The following is a 13,681-nucleotide window of genomic DNA, read 5'->3' on the forward strand; positions in this document are numbered from 1 at the left end:
TCGTAATATCTGACAAAAAAAAAATAATAATAATAATAACAATTAGATATTTTCCCTAAATCGCACAGCGCTATTTGAAATGTACATTTTTTTAGTCAATGTTTGGCATAATCTCAACCGACACACGAAGAGAGGGCGGAACATAGTGTAGCTTCTCCCCTTTTCAAAAAACAGCCAATAGCGTTTTATTTTATCACAGCTCTGCCAGTAAAAGTGGTTGAACTGAAGTGCATTAAATGAAAAGCAAATGAAAAGACGGGGGCGGGTCATGCCAGATACTAGAGAGCATTTGATTGGTCAAAAGATGAGAAACTGAAGGTGACATCAAAAAAATGGTTGATCCATTGACATAAGCGAAAGTGACTAACTGCAACCTTTGGATGTTTAGATTAGGTTTATATCTTTTTGGAGCACACTAGCTTATAGATATCATTAAAACTAACATACTGATACATGTTCAACATTTAAAAAACTTATTTCAATTTCATGTGACCTTTAAGTTATACGTTGTATTGAAAGTGAGATGAGTTAATACATCTCAACAGTACAAATACAGGCAAGCACGAAATTATTCAGGGGGTATAATTTTGGCCAGGGGTATGAATAATTTCGGGGTTAACTGTATATATACACATCACATTTAAGTAAGACCTATATGTTTCGACATTATATACAGAAAAAGGTTACTCAGATATTATTTTGTGGTGAAAAATACTTTACTAATGATTTAAATTAAACTGATTATGTAACTTCAAGTTACTTATGATTACCAAAATAAAAGGTAAAATTTTACACTATTATTATGTGCAAAACAATACAAGAATTGCTGCATTAAAGGTCATTTTGCAACACAGACTTATTGTGGATACGTACCCCTGTCTACATTTCTGGAGAGCGAGCATTATGTAGCTAGAGGTATGTCTGGCTGCATTTCACCTTTAAAATGAACGCTATGGGGCGGTATGATGCTGCTTCTCTTCCCTTTCGCGCTACTAGCTGACCGCTTACATCCGTATGAATAGCTTTTCTGTGGTCATCAGTTTGCTCAGTAGCTCGCCACGTACATTGGTAGACTTGGGATGCGGAGCGGAATCGACTGTGACAGTGGGGTTCGAGACTGGTGAATGACGATACCAGAAACCAGGTAAAACAAAAGCAAAACAATACATTAAAATAAATAAACAACAGGCTGAAAACACGGCGGCAACAGCTTAGCTTTTTTAGACTGCTTTTAAAAACACTATCAGTTGGGTTTAGGGAAGGGGATGGGTGGGTCAGTCGGTCAGTCGGTCAGTCAGTCAGTCGACAGCAAGCTGGCCTGGTCAGCTGTAATGTATATTGCGCCCTCTAGTGGATTTATGCGAGAAGAAGACGTGCGAGAGAAATTTGAGATCATCAGAAAGTGTACACAGTGGCTTCTGGTGGATTTGCAAAAACAAAAACTGCTAGTCGTTTTACCGCCGATCATGTATTTCGCTGTGTCCAGAAATGTAGACCTGGGTATGTATCCGCAATGAGCCTGGGTTGTCATTTTAGATCACAAAAATTCTGAAAAATGTCTCACAAAATCCTGGAGTGACTAAATAATGTATAAAACAATTTCTTGACGCATTCCGGCTCTCTTTTCTTCACTGTGCAAAACATATTTGCATTGACTAAATTGAAATGGCATGAAAAGCAGGCGCTTCCCCCAGTGCAGTTTATCCAGCTCTGTTACCTGAGGTAATTAAGGTAATGAGCTGCACTTGACGCCACCGCCGGCTGTTGTTTAAGCACAGCAATCACACTGTTCACAATCAAGCGCTGCAGAATCCACTTCATAAGCGCAAAAAACACGGATGGGAGTCACACGCATTTGAACAATTCTGCTGTTGGTTCTACTCAACAGCTCCTTAATGACTCCATTACTGATTATTTCATTGCTCTGCCTCATAATTGGCCTTAAGAACACAGCAAACAGAAACGCTGAATTGAAAACAACACCACTTTTGATTACATAATTAGTGAAGTACCATTTATTCCAACCCTGGAGTAGAACATTTGGGCTGAAAATGTCAACAAATGTAGAAAAGTAAGCTGTTTGCCCACCTTAGGAAGTCAAGCTAATTATGAGGAGATGTTTTATTTGTTACATTTTTATTATTGTTTATTATGTCATCATTATGTATAATATGTTTAGTATTGTTTATTATGTCATTATTATGTATCATATGTTTAGTATTGTTTATTATGTGTGTTGTTTATTATTATTTATTATGTGTGTTGTTTATTATTGTTTATTATGTGTGTTGTTTATTATTGTTTATTATGTCATTATTATGTACAATATGTTTAGTATTGTTTATTATGTGTGTTGTTTATTATTGTTTATTATGTGTGTTGTTTATTATTGTTTATTATGTGTGTTGTTTATTATTGTTTATTATGTGTGTTGTTTATTATTGTTTATTATGTCATTATTATGTACAATATGTTTAGTATTGTTTATTATGTGTGTTGTTTATTATTGTTTATTATGTGTGTTGTTTATTATTGTTTATTATGTGTGTTGTTTATTATTGTTTATTATGTGTGTTGTTTATTAATGTTTATTATGTGTGTTGTTTATTATTGTTTATTATGTCATTATTATGTATAATATGTTTATTATTGTTTATTATGTGTGTTGTTTATTATTGTTTATTATGTCATTATTATGTACAATATGTTTAGTATTGTTTATTATGTGTGTTGTTTATTATTGTTTATTATGTCATTATTATGTATAATATGTTTATTATTGTTTATTATGTGTGTTGTTTATTATTGTTTATTATGTCATCATTATGTACAATATGTTTAGTATTGTTTATTATGTGTGTTGTTTATTATTGTTTATTATGTGTGTTGTTTATTATTGTTTATTATGTGTGTTGCTTATTATTGTTTATTATGTCATCATTATGTACAATATGTTTAGTATTGTTTATTATGTGTGTTGTTTATTATTGTTTATTATGTCATTATTATGTATAATATGTTTATTATTGTTTATTATGTGTGTTGTTTATTATTGTTTATTATGTCATCATTATGTACAATATGTTTAGTATTGTTTTTTATGTGTGTTGTTTATTATTGTTTATTATGTCATCATTATGTACAATATGTTTATTATTGTTTATTATGTGTGTTGTTTAGTATTGTTTATTATGTGTGTTGTTTATTATTGTTTATTATGTCATCATTATGTACAATATGTTTATTATTGTTTATTATGTGTGTTGTTTATTATTGTTTATTATGTCATCATTATGTACAATATGTTTAGTATTGTTTATTATGTGTGTTGTTTATTATTGTTTATTATGTGTGTTGTTTATTATTGTTTATTATGTGTGTTGTTTATTATTGTTTATTATGTGTGTTGTTTATTATTGTTTATTATGTCATTATTATGTATAATATGTTTATTATTGTTTATTATGTGTGTTGTTTATTATTGTTTATTATGTCATCATTATGTACAATATGTTTAGTATTGTTTATTATGTGTGTTGTTTATTATTGTTTATTATGTCATTATTATGTACAATATGTTTAGTATTGTTTATTATGTGTGTTATGTTTATTATTGTTTATTATGTCATCATTATGTACAATATGTTTATTATTGTTTATTATGTGTGTTGTTTATTATTGTTTATTATGTCATCATTATGTACAATATGTTTAGTATTGTTTATTATGTGTGTTGTTTATTATTGTTTATTATGTGTGTTGTTTATTATTGTTTATTATGTGTGTTGTTTATTATTGTTTATTATGTGTGTTGTTTATTATTGTTTATTATGTGTGTTGTTTATTATTGTTTATTATGTGTGTTGTTTATTATTGTTTATTATGTCATTATTATGTACAATATGTTTAGTATTGTTTATTATGTGTGTTGTTTATTATTGTTTATTATGTCATTATTATGTATAATATGTTTATTATTGTTTATTATGTGTGTTGTTTATTATTGTTTATTATGTCATCATTATGTACAATATGTTTAGTATTGTTTATTATGTGTGTTGTTTATTATTGTTTATTATGTCATTATTATGTATAATATGTTTATTATTGTTTATTATGTGTGTTGTTTATTATTGTTTATTATGTCATCATTATGTACAATATGTTTAGTATTGTTTATTATGTGTGTTGTTTATTATTGTTTATTATGTCATTATTATGTACAATATGTTTAGTATTGTTTAATATGTGTGTTATGTTTATTATTGTTTATTATGTGTGTTATGTTTATTATTGTTTATTATGTCATCATTATGTACAATATGTTTAGTATTGTTTATTATGTGTGTTATGTTTATTATTGTTTATTATGTCATTATTATGTACAATATGTTTAGTATTGTTTATTTTTTATTACGTACTTTTTTATTAACATTTATCATGTTTTAGAAAAGGGTGGCACGGTGGCTCAGTGGTTAGCACTGTCGCCTCACAGCAAGAAGGTTGCTGGTTTGAGTCCCAGCTGGGTCAGTTGGCATTTCTGTGTGGAGTTTGTATGTTCTCCCCGTGTTGGCGTGGGTTTCCTCCGGGTGGTCCGGTTTTCCCCACAGTCCAAACACATGCGCTGTAGGTGAATTGAATAAGCTAAATTGGCCATAGTGTATGTGTGAGGTTATGAGAGTGTATGGGTGTTTCCCAGTACTGGGATGCAGCTGTAGGGTCATCCTCTGCATAAAACATATGCTGGATAAGTTGGCAGTTCATTCCGCTGTGGCAGACCCCTGATAAATAAAGTGACTAAGCTGAAGGAAAATGAATGTTTTAAAAGATTTCTTTGTCCACCTCAGAAGGTCATACAACTAAAATGCTAAATTAAAGTAAATTTTATTAACTTAAACCCTTTCTTAAAAATGTAAGTACCATTTCCTCCAGCAAAAGAAAAATAAATTAGATCTGAAAAATGCTCCGTGGAAAAACACAACATCTATTATGAGATTAGTTTCTAATTCAGGGCTTTATTTTCTAGGAATAGCAGCATTTTCTGCTGCAATGCTGCATTTGCAACTTTAAAACAAGATTTTGATTACATAATAAGTCTTTTTCCTTCATTTAAATATCGTTTATTCCAACAGTTTTGTTCCTACAGTGGGAAATCAGGCCTGAAAAATGAACTCAGGGTTTTATTTTCTAGCAAAAACACAAGAAGAAGCTGCATTTGCTACAATAAATCACAATTTTCTGTCCTTTTAAAAATGAAAGTAACCTTTATACCAAAAAATGTAATAAATAAATAAAATAAAAACACAACAGGAGGTTAAACCACACATTATGAGGTTTTACAATATTAAAAGTCATTAGTTGAAGTAATTAAATTAGCATGATTATAAAAATTAAACTACTTGATTTTCGCAGTGTATGAGATTTTCTTATTCATTTAATACATTTGTAAAAACACAGAAATTATTATTATTTAGGAATAAACTGAAGAATGTAGTGTCAATGATAAAGAAAAACAACTTGATATTTACTACCCAATACAAGTTACACTATTAACAAACCATTAACTAAGACTTTTAGCTCAATAAACGACTAATTAGCTGCTTATTAAAAGATATTAATATAGTCGTTGGGTTAATGTATTAGGGATGTAAAATAAAATCATACTTTGTCGCAATCACCAGCAATCTAGCCTATACAAATTGCTGGAGAACTACACATCTGCCACCACATGAACTACAACTATCATAATGCCTTGCGCCAATCAACACCCGTTACAGCTGACAACAATCCAGACACTCGAACACAGCTGAAACTTATGATTAATGATTATCTGGACTATAGAGACACCTCTCATTTTCACACACACTGCTGAGTCTTGTTTTGCTGTAACAACACGAAGTGTTTATATTTATTCTGTACTGACCATTCGCCTGATTTTTACTACGATTCTGGATTTCCTGTATGCTTCTGTTTGCCCCTGTTTTGACTGTTGCCTGTCTGACTAATCTGTTTAATAAACTGCATTGTCCAGTGTTCATCCGTTACACTTTATAAGTGCTAATAAACAGTTAGTATCTTCTTAATAGGCATGCAAAAAAACTGTAGTAAATAGTGTGAATTGTTACCTAAAAGTGTTACCAACCTGTTATTATTACGTACCATTTATTCCAGCAAAACATACCTAGAATGCCTGAAACAATAAGGCAATGAAAGCTCAAAGCAAAAATCAATAAACAATAATATATGTAACAACGGTTTGGTTAATTATAGGATGTCAAATTAAGAAACATGCTAAAAAATAATGGCTAAAAAACCTTGAATCCAACTCAAGTCACTTTGAAAAACTGCATTAAAGTGAATGTAAAAATCACACAAATCAGGGTTTTATTTTCCAGTAATAAACACAAAAGATCACCGACAAAAGAAGTTGAAATGCAAAACTATGCATTAAGACGCTTCCTAGACAGAGACAGGCAGCAAATGTTTGCTCAGGCCTCCTGCTTTCCCGAGAAAAAAAAGCACTCATGCATCTTCATCATCTCAAGAGTCTCGGAGAGATCACAAACGGATCAAACTCAGCAAAGCACAACGCCTGCCTTCCAAAAGTCAAACAACTCAATATGAAGTCATCCATTTCTCATCAGTCTCTCTGAAGGCTGAATGATCAGAGCTCTGTCCACATTCATCTGACTGCACTTCCACAAATGCCTCATTCCGCATTTCCTCTAAAGAGCTCCAGAAGACACGTCATGTTGATCTATAAATCAAATATAGCACTTTCAAAGAGTTTCTAGAACTGGAACTGAGCGCTAACACACTCCTACAGGACATTACATCATAGCGTATGTATATATCAGTCTGAGAATCAGTCATGGGAATGAAGTTAGGCTAGTTAACATGATCCAGTGTCTTCGATTCAAGTCAATTTATCTTTATTTGTATAACGCTTTTACAATGTGGATTGTGTCAAAGCAGCTTCACATAGAAGATTATAGTGAATTGAACAAGTGTAGTTCAGTTTTCAGAGTTTAAGTTCAGTTCAGTTTAGATTACTTCAGTTCAGTTCAATGTGCTTTAATATTCACTGCTGAGAGTCCAGACAGTGAAGAGTAATCCATTGATGTGCAGCTCGAACTTCAGTTCTTCAGATCTTCAGTGCAATACATGCCTTGTTTCTTATGGTAATAATGAATTGAGATGGAAATACGCACATTTTATTCTACCCTTCAGAGGTTGGGCTATGTAGAATTTTAATTGTTTTTTGAAGTCTTGTGATTAAAGTTACATTTATTTTATTACAAACCCAAATGTCTGGGGCTGGGGTTGAAACATAACTTAAAGAAAAGAAATAAATAAACGAGCAAATAGTTAACAAGTTGGAATTTAATGACCATTCTGTTATTCTATTGTGAGAAACTCCAGCCTGATCTCACGAGAAAACGTAAGTATTTTACGTTTTGTCAGTTTAGTGGCTAATTCGTACAAATTCATACGAGTTCAGTCGTGCGAAATTGTACGATTTTAAAAAGGAGGCGTGGCACCTAACCCCACCCCTAAACCCAACCGTCATTGGGGGATGAGCAAATCGTACTAAATTAGATCGAACGAATTCATACGAATTAGCCACTAAAAAGTTACGAATTGCTGTGAGATTGTGTTGGAAATTCAGTAAATAGTTTGCGTAACAGAAAAAAATAAACAGAATTAACAGAATAAAAGCACAAAGATAGCTTCAGGTCTGATTGCAAATAATAAATATAGCTCCAAGCAGCAACTCTCGGGACCAAGCAGTCCAGCGGTCACACCATCATCAAGCAAGAGCGACTAGAAAATTCTATAACTTTTAGGCAGCATGGTCTAATCCAAATTTGGTGGAAATTGGGCTAACAATCTAGTTAGCTAGCCAGTTGGCATTTCTTTGTAGAGTTTGCATGTTTTCCCTGTGTTGGCACGTGTTTCCTCCGGGTGCTCCAGTTTTCATCACAGTCCAAAGACACGTGCTATGGGTGAATTGGATGAACTAAATTGGCCGTAGTGTATGAGTGTGTGCATGAATGTAAGAGATTATGGATGTTTCCCTGTAGTGGGTTGTGACTGGAAGGGCATCGGCTGTGTAAAACATATGCCAGAATAGTTGGCTGTTAATTCCGCTATGGTGACCTTTGATTAATAAGGGACTAAGCTATGACATGACATGATATTAAGATGCCTTTACTGTCAGATTCATTTCTTTAAGATTTTTTTAAATTACACATAGGTCCACAGAGAACAAAAATATGCCATCAATATTTTAAATATTTTATCAATGATCATTGATTTGGTTCAATTTGACATCTCTGTTAATTGACGAGGTTTTCCATTCATTATTTAATATTTGTCTTCACAACACAAGAATACAATTTAGTCTTTTAATGCAAGCAATATATGAACTGTTCCTTTAAATTTCACCTGTTTAAATAACCCACTTATTCCGAATGCATCAAGCAAAACTTAGCATTTATAGCAAATAAACAGCATCATCAAGGGAGTTCTTAGGCGCCTTTGATTGGTCATTGTGTTCACACACTCAACAGAAAGTGCTGTGATTGGCTCTAAAGCTCTAAAGAACAGCCACATCTATCACAGCTGATCCACAATAGACGTAGTGGAGAAAACTCGCTCTGCAGACATGCTCAGGTCTGAATCCACAAGTATCGCTGTAACAGCTGAGAGAGGAGAGGAAACGTTACCTTACGAACACGGTCATAGGACAACAGAGAGAAAAAGCTAAGCAGAGATGGAGTTTACAGCTTTTCCCCCCAAGCAGTGAAATATTGCCCTCTGGGTTCTGCTGTGACTTCAATGTCAATGAAAGACTGTTCAGGAAACTCACGAACAGTGAATTGTGCACAGTTGTCTGCTTTTTACACAGTTGGAGCATTTTAAGTACTCATGCTTAACTCCCTCGCCATAGTAAGCTACCGCGACATATTGCATATGAGATAAATTATGTCAGTACTTAATAACTGATACTGAAACGTCTGTGTCTTCATCACAGTGCATCGAAGAAACAATTAATTTTGACACCCCTAACCATCGCACTGCAGTCCGCAAAAGCAGAAAACAGGACCAAAAAATTGAAAAAAAAAAATCACCTAAATGTATTCCACATTACACATTTTTAAGCCTTGCCAACTAAATGTAAGCCTGTAACAAAGAATTTATGCCTTAAATGGCCCTTAGATGAAATATTGCCATTTTAATGGCTTTCAATGGGGACAGTTTTGTCCTGAAGGTCCTGTGAGGAGCTATTTTTTACACCTAGTGTTAAATAGATTTATTAAAGGAAATAAGGATGGCATATTAAAATATCACTAAGACAAGACACCTTTTTACTAAAAATGTGTGCTGCTTATATTAACGGCCAAAATGACCACAAAAATGAACAGAAAAACAAACAAGTGTTAAAACAATAATAATAACAATAACAATAATTCAACCTTTGATGTTATATCCATCATTTTATGTTGATATGTTTGAGCATAACGTACACACTTGCATTTTAAAAGGTTTAAAAAATATATATGTACATATGTATAAAAAGATGTGACATTTATGACTTGTATTTTAGATATATGAAACACTATGTGCTTAAATACTTCCTGTTTTTATAACATGGAGGTCTATTGTTTAAAGTAACAGCTTAAGCAAAGGGTTGAGATGATGTGCATTTTGATCGATCTAATCAGCATTAGAAATTTCACATTAATTGGTCACATGATATTTGGACATCAGATGATTTATTTGTTACAACCCATTCTCTGCAAATAACCGGAAAAAAAAATCAAATATAATGCATCCTTGCACTCACCAGTGTTCATTATTGGTCCGTTATCTTTGTCATTAATGCCATGTGACGACTCGTACACCAGCGTGCACTGTGAGGAAAAACAACACACAACATGTTTGAGATGCATATTTCGTCATTTCATTTAGTGAACTTTACCTTTAATATACAAACAGAAAATATGGGAAACATGTAGACAACATTCAGAACAAAATTACTATTGGAATTAAAAGACTAACATCAAAAGTGTTTAGCGTGACCTCTTTAGCACCAAGCAACAGCTTGAACATTTTTGTGAGTCTTCTGAAATCTTTTAGCATTTCTAAGAGTTCTTCCTTAGATTTAGCATGTTCAATCAATCTTTTTCTCTCTAGGTTAATTTCATACTGCCTATAATATTGCCCATTACTCTATATAATATTCAGGTCTGGACCTGCTGAATCAAATTAACCTTATAAGTCCATTGAACTTATATTATGTTAAACTGACTTAAAACTCATAAAATTAAGTTAAAACATGATTAACTTTTTTTTTCCAAGTTTAATAAGTTACAATGAAATAAAAACATATGCTGTCAGAACTAATTGATCATATCATTTTTTACAGTGTGTCCTTGTTTTATCAGCTGTTTTTCTCTCCAAATATGATTTCATTACATTAGCAGTGTGTTTGGGTTCATTATCATGCTGTAAAACAGAACTTTCTAGTAGGAATTACAGTTTAAACCTGTCTGTAATTTTCAGCATTCACAATTCCACCAATGCAGGCAATGATGGCAACAGCTCTGGCAGAAACGCAGATCACACCAAAACAGAAACTCCAGTATTTTTCATTCTTTCTTCTCTCTTTCTTTCATATGTCTGAAACAATTAGACCCCAAAGAATCTAACTAGAAGCTGTATTTTCTAGTTGTATTTTAATAAAGGAAATAAGAAGTGATATATAATGTCATTATATCTTTGCTAAAACAACAAATGTTCTTGGAGCCTCAGACTTTTGCACAGTACAGTATGTATACACACACCGGCCACTTTATTAGGTACACCTGTCCAACTGCTTGAAAACTCACATTTCTAATCAGCCAACCACATGGCAGCAATTCAACGCACTGGTCAAGACGATGCGACATTTGAATGATAGAGTCAGAATTCTTTGTCAACAACATAAAAATATGAATCCATCCTGCGCTGCTGGTGGTGTAACGATGTGGGGGATTTTTCTTTGCACACTTTGGGTCCCTTAGTACCAATTGAGCATCGTGTCAACACCACAGCCTACCTAAGTATTGTTGCTGACCATGCTGACCCTTATGACCACAGTGTACCCAACTTCTACTTCCTGCAAGATAACGCGACATGTTATAAAGTGCATCTCAGACTGGTTTCTTAAACATAACAGTGAGTTCACTGTACTCAAATGGCCTCCACAGTCATCAGATCTCAATCCAATAGAGTACCTTTAGGATGTGGTGGAAAGGGAGATTCGCATCATAGATGTGCAGCCAACAAATCTGCAGCAACTGTATGTTGCTATCATGTCAATATGGAGCAAAATTTCTGAGGAATATTTCCAGTACCTTGTTGAATCTATGCCATGAAGGATCATGGCATTTCTTAAGGAAAAAAGGGGCACAAACAAATGCTAGTAAGGTGTACCTAATAAAGTGGCCGTTGAGTAAATACTGTATATATACTGTCATACTGCACAGCCATAACTGTAAATGGTGTGAGTGTGTGGAGCAGGTTGAGCAGTGAGGATCCGTCACCAGCACTGCTGTGCAGATAATACAGAACTCTTCCTGCATCTCACAGAACACACAAACAGCACCCGCGGTGCTCTCGGCCTAATCACTTAAAATGCAAACTGCGCATCAGGCTTTAGCGCGATGACGGATGAGTCTTCACGTCTCATTAGGTCTCATGACCTTGGATGTTTCCAGTCAGTTCTTGGCACACGGCTCAGAAAGCCAACAGGAGAGCGGCAGCGGCGATCTGAACACTGCTGTTGTGTGGCGGATGCGGCTCAAACACACATCAGGACGAGGCACAATCCAGAACACAGTGAATCACTTCTAAAGACTCAGATCAAACACAACCACAGCGGCTCCCAGAAAATCAACACACACGCACACACTGTACAACACACTCACACTGATTTTGTACAATACAGAACACTCGATCATCTACTCGCATACATGTGCATATCTGTCTATATATGTGTCTGTCTACTTATCTGTCTGTCTATATATTTGTCTCTGTGTATATCAATCAGTCTGTCTATATATTTGTCTCTGTGTATATCAGTCTTTCTATATATCTGTCTGTCTATATATTTGTCTCTGTGTATTTCAGTCTGTCTATATATCTGTCTGTTTAAACATTTGTATCTGCCTATATTTGTCTGTCTATATATGTGTATGTATATATATTTTTTTTCTATATCTCGCTATATATATCTGTCTGTCTATTTATCTGTCTCTGTCTATATATCAGTCTGTCTATATATGTGTATGTTTATATTTTTGTCTATATCTCTCTATATATCTGTCGGTCTATATATCTGTCTGTTTATATCTATCTGTCTATATGTCGGTTTCAATATCTTCTTCTATATATCTGTATCTCTGTCTATATATGTCTGTCTATATATCTGTCTCTGTTTCTATCTCTTTGTCTATATACGGTATATGTCTGTCTGCCTATCTATATATCTGTCGGTCTATATCTATCTGTCTCTCTATATATCTGTCTGTCTGTTTACATACGTGTCTGTCTGTTTATATCTGTCTCTTTATATATCTGTCTGTCTACATATCTGTCTCTCTATCTATATCTGTCTCTCTATTTATATCTCTCTGTCTATAAATCTTTGTCTTTGTCTATATCTTTGTGTATGTCTATATATTTGTCTCTGTCAATATATATCTCTATATATTCATCTGTCTATATATCTGTTTCTATAGATATGTCTCTCTATGTCTGTCTGTCTATATATCTGTCTCTCAGAATCTGTCTATATATCGGTCAGTCTATATATCTGTCTGTCTATATATCTGTCTCTCCGTCTATATATACATATGTCTGTCTCTCTATATGTCTGTCTCTCAGAATCTGTCTATATATCTGTCAGTCTATATATCTGTCTGTCTATATATCTGTCTGTCTATATATTTGTCTGTCTATATATCTGTCTCTCCGTCTATATATACATATGTCTGTCTCTCTATATGTCTGTCTCTCAGAATCTGTCTATATATCTGTCTGTCTATATATTTGTCAGTCTATATACCTGTCTCTCCGTCTATATATACATATGTCTGTCTCTCTATATGTCTGTCTCTCAGTCTCTGTCTATAAATCTGTCTGTCTATATATTTGTCTCTGTCTATATATCTGTCTGTCTGGCTATATATGTGTCTCTTTCTACATCTGTTTGTCTCAATGTTTGTTTCTATATATCGGTCTATAAATCTGTATCTCTGTCTATATATGTATGTCTGTCTGTCTATATATCTGTCTATCTCCCTGTCTATATATCTGCCTGTCTACCTGTTTAGATATGTCTCTGTCTATATCTGTCTGTCTGTCCCTCTATATGTCTGTCTGTCTACATATTTGTCTATGTTTATATCTGTCTGCTATATATCTGTCTATCTGCCTATATGTTTATATCTGTCTCTCTATCTATATCTGTCTGTCTCTCTTTCTCTCTGTCTATATATCTGTCTCTGTCTATATGTATGTCAGCCTATATATATGTATGTCTGTCTGTCTATATATCTGTCTGTCTGCCTATATTTCTGTATTTGTCTTTCTGTCTGATTGTATATTGTATAAAAATTTTATTGTATAAAAA

At 33.3% G+C, this 13,681-nt stretch overlaps 1 protein-coding gene across 4 annotated transcripts in view; it reads right to left on the reverse strand.

The window, feature by feature from the left end:
- The window catches only part of inpp4b (inositol polyphosphate-4-phosphatase type II B), a 333,119-nt gene that overhangs the window by 170,318 nt on the left and 149,120 nt on the right, over nucleotides 1-13,681 (reverse strand). For all 4 annotated transcript variants that reach the window (XM_056456463.1, XM_056456462.1, XM_056456465.1 and 1 more), the window contains one exon: nucleotides 9,851-9,917. In XM_056456463.1, the coding sequence (XP_056312438.1) occupies nucleotides 9,851-9,917 (67 nt within the window). The remainder of the gene's footprint in view (nucleotides 1-9,850; nucleotides 9,918-13,681) is intronic.

This window comes from Danio aesculapii, chromosome 1, assembly GCF_903798145.1.
Source record: "Danio aesculapii chromosome 1, fDanAes4.1, whole genome shotgun sequence".
Lineage (NCBI taxonomy): Eukaryota > Metazoa > Chordata > Actinopteri > Cypriniformes > Danionidae > Danio > Danio aesculapii.